The sequence below is a fragment of the Xyrauchen texanus genome, chromosome 20 (assembly GCF_025860055.1).
Source record: "Xyrauchen texanus isolate HMW12.3.18 chromosome 20, RBS_HiC_50CHRs, whole genome shotgun sequence".
Classification (NCBI taxonomy): domain Eukaryota; kingdom Metazoa; phylum Chordata; class Actinopteri; order Cypriniformes; family Catostomidae; genus Xyrauchen; species Xyrauchen texanus.
Genome location: NC_068295.1, coordinates 11,280,461 through 11,298,689, shown reverse-complemented (window position 1 = coordinate 11,298,689; position 18,229 = coordinate 11,280,461). Strand labels below are relative to the sequence as shown.

General features: G+C 37.7%; 1 protein-coding gene across 1 annotated transcript in view; it reads right to left on the bottom strand.

Annotated features, from left to right (window-relative positions):
* LOC127660733 (mitogen-activated protein kinase kinase kinase kinase 5-like) overlaps positions 1–18,229 on the bottom strand; it is a 47,073-nt gene that overhangs the window by 8,644 nt on the left and 20,200 nt on the right. The window contains exons 7-29 of the mRNA XM_052151119.1: positions 18,176–18,223; positions 18,048–18,090; positions 17,888–17,960; positions 14,283–14,414; positions 13,987–14,049; positions 13,740–13,821; positions 12,389–12,508; positions 12,032–12,110; positions 11,174–11,232; positions 9,713–9,780; positions 8,659–8,703; positions 8,535–8,577; positions 8,247–8,454; positions 6,892–6,977; positions 5,666–5,707; positions 5,214–5,298; positions 4,178–4,257; positions 4,013–4,073; positions 3,419–3,539; positions 1,902–1,960; positions 1,707–1,810; positions 254–431; positions 39–107 (exon numbers count right to left, since the gene is read on the bottom strand). Coding sequence (XP_052007079.1) covers positions 39–107; positions 254–431; positions 1,707–1,810; positions 1,902–1,960; positions 3,419–3,539; positions 4,013–4,073; positions 4,178–4,257; positions 5,214–5,298; positions 5,666–5,707; positions 6,892–6,977; positions 8,247–8,454; positions 8,535–8,577; positions 8,659–8,703; positions 9,713–9,780; positions 11,174–11,232; positions 12,032–12,110; positions 12,389–12,508; positions 13,740–13,821; positions 13,987–14,049; positions 14,283–14,414; positions 17,888–17,960; positions 18,048–18,090; positions 18,176–18,223 — 1,948 coding nt within the window. The remainder of the gene's footprint in view (positions 1–38; positions 108–253; positions 432–1,706; positions 1,811–1,901; positions 1,961–3,418; positions 3,540–4,012; positions 4,074–4,177; positions 4,258–5,213; positions 5,299–5,665; positions 5,708–6,891; positions 6,978–8,246; positions 8,455–8,534; positions 8,578–8,658; positions 8,704–9,712; positions 9,781–11,173; positions 11,233–12,031; positions 12,111–12,388; positions 12,509–13,739; positions 13,822–13,986; positions 14,050–14,282; positions 14,415–17,887; positions 17,961–18,047; positions 18,091–18,175; positions 18,224–18,229) is intronic.

Below are 18,229 nucleotides of genomic sequence, written 5' to 3'. Positions count from 1 at the left end.
TGTGTTCTTGTCTCAGAATGAATGATGATGTCACTCACTGTCCAGGCACACAAGTACGGTGTCTCTCTCCAACTGTGTCACGTGGATCGTATCAACCTGGTTACCACCTACACACAGGTACCCCAAACACACACACATACACACAAAGACACAAACACACTATAACCCACTTTTTTCAAAAGGTACAACTGAAAGTGCTGAAAAGCATCATATAGGATAGCACAGATAGATGACTGTGTGTACAAGTCCGCACCTGAGGCGATCTCAGTGAACCAGGATGAGCAGGAATTGAGGTTGATGGTCTGGAAACGAACAACCTGTCCTGGCTCTGTGCCCTGACTGACTGCCACACAGACTAGAGGATACTCCTGCTCAGGGACCACCAGCATCTCAAACACACGCAGTGGACTAGGCAATGGGAAATCAAAGTGCTACGAGATAAAGAGAGACATTTAAAAGCAAAGTGAGCTAAATTTTGCCAAAACCTTCCTTTGGAGATCAATTCACCTTCCTTTAAAACTCAATTTATAAATAAAGCAAATATTGAGTGAGTAACTCCAGCCAGGTCTTCTAGGCAACCAAATTAGCCCGATTGCTAGGGAGGGTAGAGTCACATGGTTGTAACCACCTCGTGGTCGCAATTAGTGTTTATCGCTCTCAATGAGGCACGTGGAAAATTGTGAGTGGGTCACGGAGAGTAGCATGAACCTCCACATGCGGAGTCTCCATGGTGTCATGCACAACGAGCCATGTGATAAAATCGGTCTCAGAAACGGAGGCAACTGTGACATGTCCTCCGCCACCCGGATTGAGGTGAGTAACTGCGCCACCATGAGGACCTACTAAGTAGTGGGAATTGGGCATTAAATATAGTATGTTTTATGTAAAAGATGGGTGATATACTAGTTGCAGTGTTGCCAGATCTCGAAAGAGAATCGAACAACCTGGTCTGAAAAACAAGTCCAATATAAGCACAGCCACAATTTGCAAGCGACTTGAAGGAAACAAGCCTGAAATCAAGTTTAATAAGCACACATGACAACATTGCATCCTTTACATAGAAATAGGTTAAGTGGGTAAATAACATCTGGATTAACCATGCATTTAATGTATATGCAGAAATTATGGGCTATAAAGTTATCAAAAAGGTCTTCATTCACAGAAGGCTACATCCACAATGTCCAACTAACCAAAGAAATGTGATGCAGCGGTCTCCTTCAGAATCAAAGCACATGCTTATCATTTTTCAACTAAAACAAGAAAAGCCTAACTTTCTCAGGCAGCAGGAAGTCCTGTAATTCCATAAATTTATTGTGATAAACACTTTAATCTTTGGGTTGCATTAAATGTTTTGGAATAAAATAACATTATCAACCAGTTACCAGCATTTAAAAGTAAATTATTCACTCCGGAACAACTGAGGTTTTGGCTATATTTTGCAAATAATTTAGTTTAAGGATTTAGTGTCTGTGATAAACCCTTTGATCATTGGGTTGCATGAAATGTTATTTTTTTGTGACATAATGTTATTAGTCACCAGCTTTTAAAAATAACATTTTCACTCCAGAACAACTGAGGTTTTAGCAAATAATTTCCTTTGTTTACGTATTCTGTTCCTTGAGCAATTTCTTGACACTGGTAAAAGAAATAGAAGACTATGATATGTCTCAATTTAGAGAGTTAAGCAAATGTTTTGTGTTTCTAACCTTTATAAGCATGAATCTCTGCATGGGTTCGTACCACTGGAGCAAAACAATCCCAGACTGCAAAGCACCGCAGAGATACTTATGACCAGTGTAGGGATTACGCACTGAAAGAGACAGAAAGAGCAGAGGGTCAAATTGAATTAGAGCGCTTGTATGTATTTTTGTGTGAATTAGAGTGCATATTAAAATATTTACCAATGCAACACTTGTGGCAGCCCTTGGTGTCTGGGATCTTGGTGGTGAGAGCAAATCTCCTGTAGAAGAGAAACACACAAGAACAGACAATTAGGTCAGGATGATAAAAAAAAAACTTTATATTTTTCAGCCTTTTGGCTTTATTCAATATCCAGTATATTTTGATCTTGAAGTATTTATGGCTTAAAAGGATGTTTTTTTTTTTTTTTACAAAAGATCAAGTTGTTATATTGAGAACTAAACTCAAATTCAAATTAAAAATAAGAAGGCATGTTTTACACAAAATAATCACAAGGAAGAATGATACCTAATAATTTATATAATTTCTGCTCAATAAACATCTTAGGTATAGACATATAACAATACATAATAATAAACAGTAATGTTTCCCTACATATATTTTTACTAAAACAAAATAATGCCATGCAGGGACTTACATAAACATTAAAGAGGCCCTATTATGCTTATTGGGATGGTGCTGCAGAAATGTACAGTATGAGAAAAATTATGTGTATTTTGAACATTAAAGCATGTAAACCTATTCAAGTAAAATACAATTATGAACCTATAAATGAGCATAATATGGCTCTTTAAGTGATGATGCAAACAGAATACTGAATCAAAGTTTTCAATAGATTCACTGCATTGGATTGTTTGAAGAGATTCACAGGAATCAACTTAATACCAACTTAACAGCATTTTTGCATACTTAAAGGGATGGTTCAGCCCCAAAATATAAATTCATCATTTACTCTCCCTCGTGCCATCCAAGATGTGTATGACTTTCTTTCCTCGCTAAACACAAACAAAGATTTTAATAAGAACATCTCAGCTCTGTAGGACCATACAATGCAAGTGAATGGTGACCAGACACTTCAAGCTCGGAAAATCATATAAAGGCAGCACAAAAGTTATCCATATGACTCCAGTGGTTAAATCCATATGATAGGTGTAGGTGAGAAACATATAAATATTTAAGTCCTTTTTTACAATAAATCTCCACTTTCACTTTAGTTCATATTCTGAAAGTGAAAATGGAGATTTAAAGTAAAATAGGATTGAAATATTAATCTGTTTCTCACACAAAGTAATTGGATTGCTTCAGAAGACACTGGAGACCACTGGAGTCATATGGATAATTTTATGCTGCCTTTTTGTGTGGTTTTTGCAGCTTCAAACTCCTGGCCACCATTCACTTGCATTGTATGGCCCTACAGAGCTCAGGTATTCTTCTAAAAAGGTTTGTTTGTTTTTGTGTTTAGCAGAAGAAACAAAATCATTAATATCTGGAATGGCATGAAAGTGAGTAAACGATGAGAGAATTTTCATTCTTGGGTGAACTATAGCTTTAAGATGAAATCAGTAGCTGTTAATTAACATTAGTCCCAACACTCTCATACTTGCAAGTTGTGAGACAAGCATCACAAAACTAATGACACACTCTTTAGGTCACTTGATGGCCAGATAAAAAAGGGTATTAAAATCAATCATAACTCTGACTGTGAATCTGTGTGTACCTGGGCAAAATCTTGTCAGGGAATCTGTGGGTGTGGAACTGGAGTGGAGTGGCCAGTCCAGGTTTCCTGAGCTGTTCAAACAGCCCGATCAGATTATGCGAATACAACTGAAATGTCTTCCCTTTAAATGAGAGATAACACACATCATAATCCTACTACGGGATGTCACATACTACACACAGGATATCACACTTATGACACAACTCATATCATTTGTGCTGATGAGAACAGAAAATAAAGCCCCACAGCAATGAACATTCATTATTTTCTGCACAAAGAAAAGCTGAGCAGTGTAGCTACGCATATACAACCAAAATAAGAGTAAAATCAGTGAAAGACAGTGGCCAAGGAGATAATGTGATATTAGCTGTGTGCTGTAACGGACAGAGGTTTGAGATTTTACCTTCTGATTATGGTGATTTGGGCATTAGAAGAGCCAGCAAGCAGTAAAATCAGCAGTGAAGAGGGAGGGAGAGAGAGAGAGAGAGACAGACAGACGGACAGGGGATCATGTAGGCACCGCACAGAAATGTTCAGTGACAGAAAGACAGAGTGTGATCAGATTTAACAATTAGTCGAAAAACACTCACTCACCTGATAATGACATCAGATTATTATTGATTATGTAGAGCCATGTGCATCGTCGTGGAAACAACTGAAACACAACACAGCAGGTTATGAGTTCTTGGACCAAGGTTGGGCATGATGGTCCGGTCAGGGTTAGAGGGTAAAGGTCAAAGGTCTAAGTTTAGGATGTACCTGCTCCATAGTGGCTTCATGTAGCTCATTCAGGTTCAGAGTGTAGATGCCGTCTTCTGTGCCAAATATCAGATATTGGTCTAAAAAACACCCAAACACAAGAATAGTATGTCAATTTAAATCTTGAGCCTTGATTTTTACTTATCTAATTAACATATGTAAACACAGCTGGAGCTATGGGGCACTGCTCCAGACACATTGAGAAGTGGTACTCATACAGGTAGATTTGAGTTTAGTCTGTGATGTGTCCCAATCCCATTCACCCTTTCTCCCAATATGTCCCTATCCACTTTTCACATCTCTTTTATAAAAGAGCAAAAGCCCCAAATTGTACAAATCTAAGTTGACTCTGCATCTGAGACCATCAATCCACGCATCTATTCACGTGGCTAGCTGAGAGTGTTACCGCGGAGACATAGCGTGTGTGGAGGCTTCATGCTATTCTCCGCGGCATCCACGCACAACTCCCCACGAGCCCCACCGAGAACCACATTATAGCAACCACGAGGAGTTTACCCCATATGACTCTATCCACCCTATCAACCGGGCCAATTTGGTTGCTTTGGAGACCTAGCTGGAGTCAATCAGCACACCCTGGATTCAAACTCGTGACTCCAGGGGTGGTAGCCAGCGTCTTTACTTGCTGAGCTACCCAGGCCCCCTTAAATGTAACTTTTTATAATAAACATTAAAAAAATAACATCCAAGATATGTCCATGATATTTAAAATAGGTGAATGGACATTTAAGATTTGTTATGCATTATATACAGTTTCCACACTTTTGGAAAATTAATTTCCATTACTTTTCCAGTTATCTGTGATTACTGGATAAGGATTTAAAAAAAACATAATTTTATAGAGACTGCACACACGAGGATAACCTTGCAGCATATGAAATATTTTTGAGTGGAGCATAACTAGAAAACTGTATATTTCACAATAGTAATTTCCCTGCCTTTTCCAGGCCTGAAAATCACAATTATAAACATGATATTTCAAGGTTTTCCATGACCATGGGAACCCTGCATCCTTTACCTTTAGTATCTGGGTGAATCCATGAAGTGGCACAGTTAACTTTAAGAGGACATCCGTCAAACACCTTTGAGAAGCAAGCTCCCATCTACAGACACACAAACAGACAGATAGAGATAATATGTTTGACTGTAATGAAACAGAGTTAAAATAATTTACTAAATAACATCTATGAGCCATGAGGAGAGATATACATGTAATCAGGGGTGGACTGGGAAGAGAATTCAGCCCTGGATTTTACATAGAATCCAGCCCGAAAGATGTTGAGGCTGTGCTTTTCTGCATATCGCAGCTAATTTCGGCATATCGCAGCTGTCCGTTTCAGATTATCCCTGCTTATTCTCTGGTACTCCCAATGGCAAGTCGGCCCCTGCATGTAATCATCATATTCAGTGTGACGTGTGTGTGTGTGTGTGTGTGTGTGTGTGTGTGTGTGTGTGTGTGATGACACTCACCAGGACTTTGGGCGTGGGTGGGAGGCCGTTAATAGCAGGTTTCTATAAAAAGAACATGAGACATTTGAGCACATAAAACTCATTTAAGTAAAGGAACAACATTCCCTACCTACAATATTTGATGCAAATTTGTCATTAGATCCTCATGTAAAAAAATACTGTTAAAACATCCTTTATTTATTTATTTTCACCCCTTTTCTTCCCAATTTGGAATGCACAATTCGGTCTAAATCCTCGTGGTGGCGTAGTGACTTGCCTCAATCCGGGTGGCGGAAGACGTTGCACAACTCACCAAGCGGCTCACCAAGAGTGAGAACAACATTATAGTGACCACGAGGAGGTTACACCTTGTGACTGTACCCTTCCTAGCAACCAGGCCAATTTGGTTGCTTAGTAGACCTGGCTGGAGTCACTCAGCACACCCTGGATTTCAACTCGCGACTCCAGGGGTGGCACAGTCAGTGTCTTTAATTGCTGAGCTACCCAGGCCCCCAAAACATCCTTTTATCATCTCAGAAACATTGCAAGACTGCACCCTATGTTATCATTCTTTGTGGCTGAAAAGCTGATCAATACTCCCCTCACATTGATTATTGCAATGCTTTCCTTGCTGGGGCTTCAAAATCTACATTAAATAAATTGCAATATGTGCAAAACTTGGCTGCCAGAATCCTGACTAGGGACAGGGCAAGTGATCACACGACTCCTATCTTGGAATCCTTGCACCGTGTCCCTCTTGTCAGGTTTCGTTTTGATTTTAAAATTCTTATGCTTACCTACAAGGCTTTGCATGGTTTGGTTCCCCAATATTTGTTTGAGCTTTTAACCCCTTGCATCCTGTAAATCTAAAGTTTCTCAGACTTGTTTACAATCTATGAGTGACAGGGCCTTCTCTTCTTATGCTCTAAAACTATGGAATTCTCTACCTTCTGAACTTAGATAAGTTCAGTCTTTTAGTGAATATAAATTATATCTGTAAATGTATTTTTCCAGGAGGCTTTTATTAGATCCTATTGTTTTCAATTAATTTATTATCATAATTTTATTTACTGTGTTTTATCATTAGCTGCTTCGAGATGCATGTTTATTCTTTTTGTATTAAGCTCTATATATTTTTTTTCTTTCAATGTATAGCGGCTTGAGAGGCCTCTTTAAAGGTACTATATAAAATAAAGTTTATTATTATTACAACAATCACACTTAACCACTGAGGAGGACACACTTACAGGGAAGTCTTTTCTGTCTTTTCTCTGGGGACGACTTGGAGTTGACTTTGAAATATCTCCATTTACACTTCCATCTGAATCCTCCTCTAAAGAGGGAAAGAGTAAAAGATTATTTTATTACATAATTTGATATATACAATCATTTCTTACATGGCTTTCAAGAGTACTTGACTGCAAACGGTCAATAGCAACATAACTGCAGTCAAATATTTTTGTATAAAGGCTGCTACTAAGTGTTAGATTCGCATCTCTCCACTCGAACTAATATTTCATATTCTATTTGACTTATATATCTAATATGAAGCCATGTAAAAAGTAAGATAATGTCTGCTTCGCATCAGGGTCTTCATCACACCGTCATGATTTATTTTTCAATAATAACTGGCTGATTGTACATTATCTATAAATTCAACAATATATCTATATACTATATTCACAATAGCCACCAGCATATCACCCTACAACTCTCACCTGGTTACCCACTGAAGCTAAGCATGGTGAAGCCTGGCAAGAAACTGGACGGAAGTCCTCCTGGGGCAAACTATGGTTGCGGCTGGGAGAGGTGTTAGTAAGGCCAGCAGGGGGTGCTCTGCTCACCCTGTGGTCTATGTGGGTCCTAAAGCCCTACTATAGTAACAGGGATGCTATACTGTAAAACGTTACCATCTATCAGATGTGACATTAATCCCAGGTCCAGACTCTGTAGTCATTAAAAATCCCAGGGCATTTCCCGAAAAAAGTAGGGGTGTAACCCTTCGTTTTCCCTTCAATCCTGACCAATTGCCCAGTCCTAGCTGAAGAGAAACACCCACACAATATAATGTTTCCACCACCATACTTCACAGTAGTTATGGTCTGTTCTGGGTGGTGTGCTGTGTTTGGTTCTCCAAATATAGCACGTGGAGTTCAGTCCAAAAAGTAAATTTTTTTGTCTCATCAGACCATAAAACCTTTTGCACATGGCATCATATTCCTCCAAGCATTTTCTTTTTCCCTCGCAAAGTCCAAACGAGACTTAGTGTTGCACTTTTTCAAAAGAGGCTTCTTCCTTGCCACCCTAACATACAGGCCAGCTTTGTGTAAAGCTTGGGAGATTGTTGTCACATGCACAGACCGATCAATCTCAGCCACAGTTGCCTTTGGCTAATATATTTGCAAAGATATCAAAAATCTGTTTTTTGCTTTGTCATTATGGGGTATGGAGTGTAGATTGGTGTGAAAAAAAGAAAATGATTTAAAGCATTTTAGCATACGGCGGTAACATAACAAAATGTGAAAACAATTAAGGGGTCTGAATACTTTCTGAATGCACTGTAACAAATGAATGAACAACAAAACGTGTGTTTGTGTGTTACCGTGGTCAGTGGTGTGCGAGAGCAGGCCTGGGCTGCTGATGCTCACAGACAGGTAGTCGGACTGGTTGTTTTCTATGCTGCTTCCTCTCTCAGGTGTGCTCTGTCTTCGAGCCACTGGTCCCGGCCCGTTATCAGAACCCGGGAACCTCCGCACCGTCTGACAGCCGTCAAAATCATCGGAAACACTGCTGGCTCGAACCTGAGAGGGCTGACGAAAACGAGTTTTTCAATCACATGCCAAAAAATCTAAATATAGATGAGTGTGGATATACATACACTCAAAGTTACCTTAGGAGGCAGAGGTGGTGGCACTCCCCGTTTAAGAGTCGAGCTGAGAGAGGGAGAGAGAGAGAAATTAGCTGGTTGGTTTCAATGAGAGATTATTAGATCTATGAGTGACAGTGATACTTACAGATCCACATCCTCAAAGGCATCTTCTAGTGGAGCCATGTGGCCCCTTCAGGGACAGACAGAGAGAAAATCAAGAGAAAGAGACATGAGTTTTTGAGACCACAGTCCTGCTCCATCACCTATTTGCTGTTCAGAAATACACTGAACCCTGGATTGCTCCTGAGGGTGGGGGGATAAATCTTGAACTGTAACACAATGTCCCAACAAGGTATGACGAATAAAGCAAGCTAATTTATTCCATGATAATCCCTTTGTCCCAACCAGCCACAAAGACTGGGTAGTCCCATTCACAGTGAATTCTCATTGGTCCAAAATCATCAAATCACTTCTGAGTGGCTGTATTTGTGTAGTGTCAAGCACAATTCTCTCATTCAGTGTGTAGAGGCAAATTATTTGTCCCTGGAAATTATGTTTCATGCCATGCTTGGTTAGGACATGATGCAAGTCTAAATGGATCAGTTAAAATAACAGCTACATAAACCAACGGCTTTAATCAAATACACATAATTCTTTACCGTACAAACAACTCTTCCTCAACACTCTTGAGAAGACTCCTTCAAGCAGAGGAGTGCACACAAGATAGAAATAGGAAAGGAAAAAAGGGGAAAGAAAGAACACAGAACTGTCAAAGTAGAGGGATTGCAAGCAGCCAGACAGAACAGCTCATGTAAGATTACATATTCATTAGGAGGAACAGGAAGTGCATAGAGACTCATGGGGACATCAGAGAGGTAGTGCAGAAAATACAGGGAAGCGACAGAGGAAGTAGTTTGTCAGTGCATCAGTCATAATGAAGAGTTTTAATGTGTGACAGGGCGGAGGGCGGGACCGGGTCTTGATGCTGCACACCAGGCCCCTAATCAGGCTAATCAAGCCACCGAGAGGGATCAAGGCCACTGGAGGTTGCAGTACGAGAGAGCGAGAGATTTACAGGCAGCTGTCCAACACCTTTGTGTGTTTGTCTTTTCGTTTAAGTTCTTCATTAAAATAGTATTTATATTGTCAAGCCGGTTCTCGCCGCCTCCTTTCTATTAATCCCTTTACATAATGGTTACCTGGAGGTGATGGGGCCCTCTGCAAATGGACTCCAGGGGGATGAGAAATCGTTGTCTTTAGTTACATCCTGCACAGAAATACAGCAAGTATACATCCTCTTCAAACACAAGTAAAGCACCATCTAATGATGTCAGAACTACAATCTTTTGTTCAGAGGGTTGCTGGTTTGATCCCTGCAAAAAGCAAGCCATGAACTTTTGCTATTGTAGTCCTAAGCAATGCACATAAAGTGCTGCAAGCGATTTTTTTTCATGGAAAGGTATGCAAAAAAGTTTTTCCTACTCCCTGAAAGACATTAATGAAATAAGCATCATGAGACATCCAAGCAGTCTCTGTGACAGCTCTAGAATCTGTAAACAGCAAACAAAAATGTTTCTGCAGGATGTGGACAATGATGCTTTCTGCCTGTCAATCATTTTGCACGTTCTTATAGTATTATAGTTGAAGCGAATTATTGAGGCATAATGACATTTTTATGACATGTTGCTCAAAACAGTTGTCAGTTGAGGCCATTATTTTACTGCTTTTGTTTTTGACAACCATTTCTGCTCGTGTTGGTCTCAATAAGGCTCATCTGGTATCTATGGAGTGCAGGGTTTTGGGGAAAAAAAGGGCCGTGACTAATCCCACGGCTCAGCTTGACAGCTTTTGGACATTCTTGAATGACAAAAATCACTTACAGCACTTTTAACCCTGTACTGTACAACCAATCACTCTGTATTAAAGTGCCTGCTAAATGACTGCTTAAAACTATTTGCTGTTCCTTCATCATGTTAGCTGTTACATGAAACAAACTACATTTTCGGTCCCACTTTATATTAGGTGTTTTTAACAACTATGTACATTGTAACATGTAACATTAAAATATATAATACAATATATTTATTGTGTAACTACATGTAATACTGCAAAATTCTCAAAAGATTTACATTTGCTGCTACTGAGTTTGAGGTACTGGTATGTTTAGGGTAGGGATATGGTAAACAGTGTAACTAATGTCATTAAATACAGGCAAGTACAATGCAAATAAACACATATTTATATAATAAGTACATAGTAGTTAGACACATTATATAAAGTGGGTCCACATTTTCATAACTGGTTTTTAAGTGCAATTTTGAAGTGGTTGAACCACAACTTGTCTTACATAAGCTAGAGTCAGGTTTCAACACAAAGTTTACACATGAAGATTATTGGTTTGCATGGAAAATGCATGTTTGGTAGAAGGCTCATCAAACATGGAGTGGTTCAACTCCCTACTGACACAAAGAAGTTTACTGAATTACAGGAATAGTCTGGGTTAAATAAAACTAGCAATATGGACTGCAAATATCATGCTGTCGATTACCACAGAAAATAATTTCGACTCATCTTGTTTGTTTGTAATGCAGTACAATTTGTATTTAGTCTGATTCTATGATTGGGTGTTAAAATTTGGAGAGCTGTGATGTTTCACTCACCATCTCAGTTCTTGCTTCTGTCTCTTTTCTCAAGGGTGGCTCAAACTGAAGCTTATCAACTGGAACATAGAGATGAGAGAAAAATAAATACACAATACATCATACTACTGCAATAAGTGTATTAACCCAGAATACCGCTGCCAAATAATCTCAATCATTTATTAATCTCAACCAGCATTCATCTTTGGCATTCAGCTCATGTAAAGAACCTTTGAAATGTATAGTTTGCACAAGCGCTGCTACATAGTTTAAATTCCTAACATGTAGTACCATGCCTCCACCACAGTGGGGCTCTAGCTGTACATTTCTATCTAAACTAAGTAGCAGAAACTTTTTGCCTCCAAGAACATTAATAGCCAACAGAAGTTATGTATCAGAAATGTTCACACGTAAAATATCAAACACAAAATGAGTAAAAGTGGAGCGATGTATATTAACAGAGAATCTGAGTGAGCACAATAATGTGAAGTTACACAGGTAGTACTAAAATATATTTCTGTGTTTGATAGCGGAAAAATTAGGGAGTCTAGAAGTACATTAAAGCAGGCGTAAAAGCTCTCTCACTGCTACATGCTAAAATGCAGACTATTTGCCCTCAAATACCAGACACCCAAATACCTTCTTATGCAAAACCACACTCATTAATTTCCACCAAACAAGCACATGCAAAATAATAATAATAATTTTTTTTAATAATAATAAGACACTAAAAACTCACAGAAACCCCTGTAACCTATAATCTGACTAACACCGATACAAAAGATCAGTTACATAGATCTGTAACCAGAGACATTAAGCTGTCAGGACAGCACTCATTATCGTCGTGCACAGGTGTTTGATTGACAGGTGTTCACGTACAGTTGATCTGTGACTGGGTTCTTTCAGCGCGACTTTTCTTGCTGTGAGTCGAGCGGATGGTATGACGCTGTGCAAGCGGCTGTGAGACAAAGAGAAATGGAATACTGGGAAAATATCTATGATACACAAATTAAAATGGAAACATACCATGGGGACCTCTCTATTGTTGTTATATGAGCTAATTATCATAATTTATATATAAATTAAGTACTATAGACTAATCCTACTACCACTAAAATACTATAATAGCTTAATTTTAGGGCCAATTTTCACAATTTCTAACACACATTTACAAATAAACAAACTCTCTCTCTCACACACACACACAGACACAGAGACACAGGTGATGCGAGTTACCTCCAGGTCATCTTCATCTCCCTGGCTGTAGTGGGACTGATGATTATCTGGGTTGTTCATCTTATCAAGCAGCTCTAGAGCTAACCGTCGAGTCAAACCTGCCTGTGCCACAAATAAGTGCTGCACACAGGCACAAACAAACACAGATGATGTAGTGATAGAGATGGCTTGTAATGTGGCATCTTTACAATTCAGACAGAACATATTTTGGAATACAGAGGAAAGTATTCAAGTACAATAGATTATAATACAAATTGTGTTAAAACCACTGTAACACAGCCTCCAGTGACTTATTGTTTTAATAAAAAGGTGGCAACAGCAATATGATGAAAGTAGTGATGTTCAGATAAAAGTTTTTGAGAACGAAGAGTACTTTTCTGCAGATACAGAGTCCGATAACTGATTTTTACTATCAACAATCAAATTTATTATCGACTGTTCCACATCAACAGTTTATTCAATTTTATCATCAAAATGTTGCCTAAATAAATGCATTAATTAAAACTTTAATCAAACGAAAATATAACACACAAATAATTTTCAACTTTAATACTGTATTTTTATCAAACAATGTGCTTTTATACAGAACCTCACAGCACAATCCAAAATACAACTTAAAATAAAGTGCTGCATAACAGAGCATCACAGATATGTGATATTGCTTAAATACAATTACTACCGATTTATTATTAATAGTAGTAGTAGTAGTGTTACGGTGAATATTACATAACTACACAGTAGAGATCTATTTCTGTCATACATTATCCCCTTAAAATTGGGCTTTTATTTTGGCAGAAGCTTTTATTTTGAAGTGTTTCTGTGTTATGACTATAGCTTCTCAATCCGTAAAAGTCATCGCTATGTGACTCAAAGTGATTATTAAACCGCAAAAGGCTGCTATTTAACTTAACCGTGAATTAGCACTCTGCTCACTGTAATCTGCGACAAACAAGGCACACAATGCTCATGATGAGGTTTTCCGTGTATGAGTCTAGGATCTCTCAAAGGTATGAGCAATTTGTGTCTTTATGTCAACACAACAACAACTCCACACATTCACAAGCACTCACATTTAAAGCGCTGCAAATGCAAAGTAGATGTTTATATCATTAAAATCGCAGCTTTTGCAGTTAATCTCACTAGGACATAACGTGATTTTCATTTATGCACTGAATATTTGTTGGATTACATTTGTATGTCAGAAGGTATCCGTTTTTGCTATCGATGCATTTATTCAAGCAGGAGCACAAGTATATGAGCGCAGTATTGGACCCGATTTCGATACCAGTATTGGTATCAGAACATCACTAGATAAAAGAAACTAATGTTTTTACACCAAGAATGTTTTTACCGTGAGAAGCTTCTCAGCTGTTGGTCTCTTCTTCGGGTTCTTAGTAAGAGAAATTTTTATAAAATTATGGAAGGCTGTAGACCTGCAGAAGAACAAGACAGTAGAGAGAGAGAGAGAGAGAGAGAGAGAGAGAGAGAGAGAGAGAGAGAGAGAGAGAGCAAGATTGATGTTTATACACAGCTTTTGTTCAAACTACAGAATCTATATTTTTCTATAGCTCAAATACATAAACACCAGAAATACTCACCATTTAGTCTTGTCCTTTAACTTAGGAGGCTGGAAGTTGCTTTTAGACATCAGAAATAAAGCCCTGCATATTTACACAAAAAAGTAAGGGAGATTTGTATATCAAACAAAGATAGAAATATAAGTATTTATGTGAGGATGTGGTTGCGTGATGATCAATTATCTTGGCTCCAAATAATAAAGGTTTCTGTGTATAATTAAAGTTATGAAATCAAAGCAATACTGAGGCCTGGTAAAAATAATTTGGATAAAACATGTCTGCTGATTGGCAACTTAGTGACTACAGTGTGTGTGTACCTCATGGGATGTAGGTCAAACATTGGAGGCTGTAGTTCTGCCAGCTCTATTGAAGTGATTCCAACAGCCCAGATATCACACAGCTGATTATAACCCCCGTTCTTCTCAACTGCCGCCACCTCTGGAGCCATCCTTCACACACATAGATAATTACATTGCAATACACATCCTGAACACTGACACAATAACACTTTTAAATAGATACAAAAACCACAAAAAATAACACTCAGTCACAAAGTTTTTTTCCCCCTGGTATTCAGTTAACCTTCCTTTCACATGGTCCATGTATTCAATGTGTTTTAGACAGAGTTTAAAAATGCACAGACAAAATTTAATGCTAGGTTAATTCTGAGGCCTGAGGCCAGTTTGGTTTGGTTTGTTGTTGTTGTGTTTTGTTTAGTTTTTTATTTTATTTTATTGGGTCTAATAATATCGGTTAGCATAAGCAGAGATATAAGCAAAGTAAATTTGGTTAGTATTAATATGGTGAGATCCATGTTGTTGTCTTGTTTTGTTTTTTCTCTATATGTATTGGATTACTTGTTGTTTTGCTGTCTGGGCATTGCCTGCTTTTTATACTGCATGAATTGCTGTTATTTAAACCAACATTGTTTTTTGTCAGTGTAATTTTGGCTGTAAGCTGCTTAAGAAAGTTATTTTGTATTTTGGAATAGGGGACAGATATTATAAGATTTTATCTTCTTTCTGCTCCCTTTTGCACATGGGAATTTAAATTATGTAAAGAAGAAAATGAAATGTTTTGTGTTTTACCATGGAGCAATAAAAATAATAATATAAAAAATAAAAAAAAAATTCCAAAAGTTTTTTCAGTAAAAGCAATTCATAAAATATTGACTCCAGGGTTTCCACACTTTTTGACCAATGAATTCTGATCAATGACCTTTCCAGTTGTTTGCCATCATTGATTAAGATCAATTAACGAATGAATTATTTTGTGTACCGGTTCGACCAATTAACTGAAAGGAAACAAGATGATGATTCAGAAGATCGTTTCACTCACAAATCAGACATTAATACTGCTTGTGAAAAGGTTTTACTCAACACAATCAATATCTTGCCAATTAAAAATGTTAAAACTTTTAAATAATAAAAATAAAATAATAAATCACTGAAGAAATTTCTCAGTAAGATTGTATTATTATTATTTTCCACACAGCTGTGCTCAGTTATCAGAATTGATCAATCACAGAAATACATACTCCTGCTATCTGTTTATAGAGATACAGCTCTATCTGGGAAATGTCTCATTCTGCACAAAAAGTCACAAAATTAAACCATGCTGTTCATTGAAACTAATAGGGTTGCATTCTTGCCACATGAGCTGAACTTCACACATGCTCATGTGCTGCGTCCAGTCAATTGTGTGTTGGCCTACAGTAGTAGGCTGAAACTGCCCACCTCATATTAAGAGAAATCCCTGGGGAGCCGTCCTGTCCTAAATGTGGTATTTATTGCAGTGTTTCATAGACTTTTGGAAGGCTTTCAATGTTTGGTTGCCAATAATTTCACTGCCTAAATTCCACCTAAATCCGCTTGCCTGAATCTGTTTTAGGGTCTGGATTTTGCCATTCTATAAGCTTTTTCTGCATTGTACAACTCACAGGGGCCAAGATGTTCTATTGTGAAATGTTTACTAGTGATGGATCGAAGTGAAAATTCTTGGCCGAAACCAAAACTGAAAATTCTGTATATAATTGTGTGCTTGTGTATATATACATACATATACATATATATATATTCAATATATAATTATACATAGTTATCTTTAAATATTAAAAAAATTATATATATATATATATAAATATTCAGGTAATTAAAATGCTTTCCATTCCTGTAGCAGAAGAGTTAATCATTTATAAGACAACACAAAAAGATAGTACATCTTACTGATCATAAGTTAATCATTGGCATACAGTTCACAGCAATCCATTACACAAGTGAATTTGTCAATTATTTGGAGATTTATTATGAGGGCTTGTTTAAGGGCCCGTCAATTTACCCCTACGTCAGACGTCTCGGGTGTGTTGCATCATAAACATAAAATGTTTAGGTCACTGTGTCAAGATAAATATAGTTTAATACTCAATCTTTAAACACATCTTAAGATCCCTTAGAAGGCATTTGCGCTCCGAGTGTTTTGAATGCAAGAATGTAACGCATGTTTTTGTTCTTCTGCCTACTGAAGTGTTTTCTTCACTGTATAAACTGCGTGCTGCTCATACAGCTGAAATTTCACTTACTGCCCTCTGAAGTAAACAGGTGGTACTACAAGCATGCATTACTCCGGTATCTTCCTTATGGTCCGTGGGCATGCGATTAATTGCATTTTTAACGTGTTATTTTGTAAAATGAATCGCACTGAATTAACACTTTAAATCGACAGCCCTAATTACAATACAACAATATATGTATTATACATAATATACAGTATATATAATTTTATCTAAGTGATTACAGTAATAAAAAACACACATATTACTACCATAGAATTTAGGCTCAAACTACTTTTGAAATATTGTATCATATTATCATATCAGAAAATCCCAGATCAACAGTTACCGAAATACTCAAACCAGACCATTTGGCACCAACAATCAAGCCACGGTCTAAATAAAAAAATGGCCCCATTCTGATGGTTGATGTGAACATTAACTGAAGCTCCTGACCTGTATCAGCATGATTTTATGCACTACTGCCACAAGAATGGCTGAGATAATCGCATGAATATTTGTTGGTGCAAGATGGGCTGGTTTGAGTATTTCTGTAACTGCTGATCTCCTGTGATTTTCACACACATCAGTCTCTAGAATTTACTCAGAATGGTGCCAAAAACCAAAAAACATCCAGAAAGGGGCAGTTCTGTGAACAGAAATGCCTTATTGTTGAGAGAGGTCAACATAGAATGGCCAGACTGAATAGAACTGACAAAGTCTATGGTACCGCTCTGTAGAATTGTGGTGAGAAGAATATCATCTCTGAATGCAATTCTGAGATGCGGATTGGTGCTGTTTTGGTGGCATGAGGGGGACTTACACAACATTAGGCAGGAAGTTTTAATGTTGTGGCTGATCGGTGTATATGTACAGCAGTGTGCTTCTCAGATGTTAGCACAACCTTTTTACTGTCAATATATCATAAATCAGCTGCTGTTTATAAATGTAATTAAAACAAGTTTGTTTCATTATAAATGGTGCATTTTCTTTATGTCAGTGTTTCATACCGGTTATTAAAGCAACGGTTTTGGTTTATGTTTTCGCTCATGATTTTGGGGTTTTTGTCTTTTGGCTAAAAACCGAAAATAGCATTTAATAGAAATTGCAGTACATCCCAAATGTTAACTTATTCTGTTTTAGCAACAGAATTTTTTTAGCCTTTTTAAGACTTTTCAAATGTGCAGAGAGCTGAAAAGGAGATGTTAGACAGAATATTAAGGATGGCAAGCCTTACCATTCACTTTCATTGTATGGGAAAAATATGCAATAACATTTACTGTGACTAACATCCTTTTGTATTCTTTGAAAAAAAAAAATGTTTTGGGGGGTGAACTAACCCTTTAATTCACAAAAATTCAGAGCAGGGCTTACCAGTAGGGTGTCCCGATGAAGGACTTTCTTTTTGCCATGGTGGCTGTTATTTTAGCAGCTACTCCAAAGTCCGCTGCAATATAGGGAAAATCAATAATCAGGAATTCACATTCAGTAACACACAAACACACACACTGCAATTACAATGTGACTCTCTCACCTAATTTGACGTCTCCATTGTCTGCGAGCAGAATATTCGCCCCCTATGATACAATAACGACAGAGTATATGAAACAGGGAAAACACACCGTGATCAGTATAGATTGGTGAATTATGGAATGGCATTACCTTAATGTCTCGGTGCATCTTCCCTTTGGAGTGCAGATAACCCAGACCCTAAAA